Genomic DNA, 3571 nt, shown 5'->3' on the forward strand with positions numbered 1-3571 from the left:
TCAGAGAACTAATCAAGTATGGTATTCTTAATGGAGAACTTATACTACATCATCTGCTGTAATTCATGTGTTTCATCATAACATTACTTCTTATTACATGTATATACTCTATCTTTGCTATTAACATTTTCAAGCTTCTATTATGTACTTCTATCTATTTCTATTGCCAACTATGGCCACAAGTTCTACAACAGCCATTCCAATTATATACCATGTAGCTGCTGCCAGTACACTCTGCAACCAAGAGCTGTTAACAATATCCAAAGGTAGAAGAGAACCACCCACATGTTGTTTCACCTCATCTATTGACCCTACTTCATGTAATCTAACTGTAGCCACTGCAATCATTGCAGTAACCATTGGAAATCCCCATCTAATAGGGCTATCTTGATTCTTATATGTTTCAGGATCTCTTTCATTTTTTTCTTTTTGTTTTGCAGTAACTGAAGGCTTCTCAGTAGTTGGTGTTGGAGTAACGATATTTATAGTTGAAGATGGAAGAGCATAAGTTGATGGTGCCCAATACTCCTCAGGATGAATGCAATTTATTGGGGTTTGATTGTTGGTCCTTTTCCTATCTCTTACTTTCTTCCTTGCAGCAGCTTCTCTGAGCTTACCAATATTTGGTTCAGGTAATTTATATGCAACTCTTGTCATGCTTTTGTCAGGTTTTGCTGAGATACCACTTGCAATAGCTGATTGCCAGTATAACCAATTGGACACTGATCTTATTGCTTGAATTGCTGACATTCTTGATTCTCTTTGGAGGTCTGTTTCCTGAAAGAGATGTTCTGTGGTTAATCCATGAGGTAGATAATGAGGAATACAAGCATTTAAGATTTAGCATAATGAAGAAAATTTCTAATGGCTATTGTTACATTATTATGCAGCCCCCCCATTACTAGTGAAACTAACCTTAGAACACTTGGAAGCTTTTTCCATTGTTTGCATGAATCGAGTCTGAAACTTCTCCACATCTACGAATATGTTAGAGACACGAGCACCAGCTGTATTACCTGCACCTACTCTTACGTTGCCACGTGGCTGCTTGGACATCAAGAACTCTAGAGCTGCAAGGTTGGACCTCTCAACAACCCTTTTTATTCAAAAGAAAGATAATTGTCTTATTCCAAGGAAAAAAAAAGAGGGAAAAGAACTTCCATGAAATCAATGTTAATCTTGTTAATGTCAAATAAAAGTGAACAAACAAAAAAGTGCCAATAGAGGAACACTACTATGAATCCAAAATAGTATCTTATCCAAAACAATGTAACGTTACTTCCAACATTGCAGTCCGAAGAGAATCATTCTCTCCTTACTACTTGGAGAACTCTAACTTGTACACAAGACAAAACACCCACAGAAAACCATAAACATATTAGTACCTCTTATAATTGGCAGTATCAAAATTGCAGGAAAGAACTTTGCACTAACATTCCATAAAAGAATTTTAACTAGTAACTCTGTTTTTTAACTCAGTAATCATATCATGACAAAAAGGCTTATTTTTGTAAAGAGTCTAGAATAATCTATGGTAGGGCCTTCAATTGCTATATTAGAATTTTAAGGCATGGTGCACTGTTGAACAAGAGAATACGGTTTCTCTTTAGAAAATGATGACAAATTAAAAATAAGAGAAATTTACTGAAGGATGTTATAGCCTGGAGGTGTGGATGACCTTCTCTTTACTGAAGGATGCATCTTTTATCACAAAATCTGGTTCAATGATAAGTAACAACAGAAAATTGTACAATATCTACAAATCACAAGAAGTAAGGTATTATGAAACAGTAAAGTCATAGTGATGATGCCAATGTAGATCCTTTGAATTTTAGTTATTCCACAAATATGAAGCTAAATGTAGAATGGTATATACACACTTACGAAATGCAATTGACAGGACAAGATTCTATTGCGTCTTCAATTTTCTGTTCAGAATCAGCCCACTGGGCAACAACCCTTGCTCTTCCATATATTGATTCAATAGCAAAAGTCTTTTCAGCTAACAAAGCACATTTTAGGCAACCAACACATTTGATTTCATCAACAAATATTGCCCGCTGCTCACTTTCTGACCCACACCAAACCGAGTATATGGGTCTGCCAGTGAAGCCTTTGAATTCTGAACTCTTTGCTAGCTCCTGCACCATATTTTTTCATGCTAAGTAACCAACCAAACCAAATTGGCAATTAACTTCCTTTGAAATATTATTCAAAAATATGGATTCAAAGTTATTGCAAACTCCGTGCACAAGGCTACCTGATTTGCGAGGGTAGAGAACCTGTGACCTTCTAGTCACAAGGAGCAACCTTACTGCCACTCCAAGATTCGCCTCTTAGATTCATTACTATTCAATCTCTGATATGTTCCCAGTTCAAATGCAAAATCTCATTATTTTCTATTGATCTTATTAAACAAAATTGACTCAAATACTACTTTGTAATTAAAGACTAGAACCTGGACAAAAACTTGAATTTGGATAAAATAAAAGCACAATTCATGAGTTTCCAACCACAACATACCATGACATGGGTAATGGTCTAAGAAAGAACACAATCCAACCCAAGAAAGAACACAAACCTTATCATAGGCCAAGCGTGCATTTGGGTCAGAAAGAATGGCATAAGCTTCATTGAGTATGATGGCCATGTCATGACCAGCAGGGCCAGCAATGTCAGGGTGGCAAATCTTCTGAAGAGAACGATATGCCATCTTGACCTGTGATTGATCAGAGGAGCTATCAATTCCCAGAAGGTCATATAAATCCAAGTCTGACATGGATGAAGAAGAAGATGCTGATGCCTTGCATGTTAAATTAGATTTAGAACAAGACTTGCGTAGATTTGAAGGGTGAAATCCCATCCTTGTTGGGATTGTTAAGTTTGTTCTTATCATGGAACAAGTGTACAAAGGAAGGGATGCAGATGTAGCACTGGCCATTGCCATTTTCATGGTTAGAGTTTGAGAGAAAGGCAAGGTTTGAGGATAAGACATCATATGGTAGAGTTTGATCACGGCTCCTACATAGTCTTATATGACCAACAATGATGCAAGATATTTTGCTTTGTAATCTAACTTTTGCTGAAAACGATGGAAGATAGCTAGTGAAGTATTTTTTTTCTATATGTTCCAAATTGAGTCAGGGAATGTGTGTAAAAGAAAGAAATGGAACAAAAGATCCAGAGATAACATGAGATATTAGTTTTCGTTACTTTTTTTTTGTTTTGTTTGGGGGTTACGTTTTTTTATTACTTCAAGCGGATATACGCAGCCACTGTAAATATTTAATAAAAAAACGTTTAAATGTTTTTAATATTTTAAAATAAAGAGATACAAAAAAGGGTATTTTTTTGGTAAATAAAGGTGTTTTCAATTATATAAGTAAGGTAGTTATTTTATTTTTTAAATTATAAATATATATAAATTATAATAACAAAATTGGTAAAAATAACATAATCAAACTTAGCTATGAAAAAGACGATTTCCTTTTATATGTATTATGAATTTTTATTATTATTATATTAGTATAGCAGCAGCGTAGTTGTTGTATTTAAGAAGATGGTAGAAATT

General features: G+C 34.8%; 1 protein-coding gene across 1 annotated transcript; it reads right to left on the reverse strand.

The window, feature by feature from the left end:
• Nucleotides 1-2982, reverse strand: LOC133308261 (chaperone protein dnaJ C76, chloroplastic). Its single transcript, XM_061508870.1, has 4 exons — nt 2582-2982; nt 1885-2141; nt 916-1096; nt 1-777 (listed from the first exon to the last, which is right to left on the reverse strand). The coding sequence occupies exons 1-4, from the start codon at nt 2951-2953 to the stop codon at nt 151-153; spliced, it is 1437 nt and encodes a 478-aa protein (XP_061364854.1). The 5' UTR covers nt 2954-2982; the 3' UTR covers nt 1-150.
• Nucleotides 2983-3571: the final 589 nt, after the last annotated feature.

Source organism: Gastrolobium bilobum, unplaced genomic scaffold (genome assembly GCF_033153095.1).
Source record: "Gastrolobium bilobum isolate Gb01-03AN ecotype WA unplaced genomic scaffold, APGP_CSIRO_Gbil_v1 utg2351, whole genome shotgun sequence".
Taxonomy (NCBI): domain Eukaryota; kingdom Viridiplantae; phylum Streptophyta; class Magnoliopsida; order Fabales; family Fabaceae; genus Gastrolobium; species Gastrolobium bilobum.

Coding starts and splice junctions, on each gene's coding strand:
- LOC133308261 (XM_061508870.1), bottom strand. CDS start 2,953: ATGAAAATGGCAATGGCCAGTGCTACATCTGCATCCCTTCCTTTGTAC. Junction 1,097..1,884: donor TGTCCTGTCAATTGCATTTC/GTAAGTGTGTAT, acceptor TTGAATAAAAAG/GGTTGTTGAGAGGTCCAACC. Junction 778..915: donor AAGCTTCCAAGTGTTCTAAG/GTTAGTTTCACT, acceptor CATCTCTTTCAG/GAAACAGACCTCCAAAGAGA.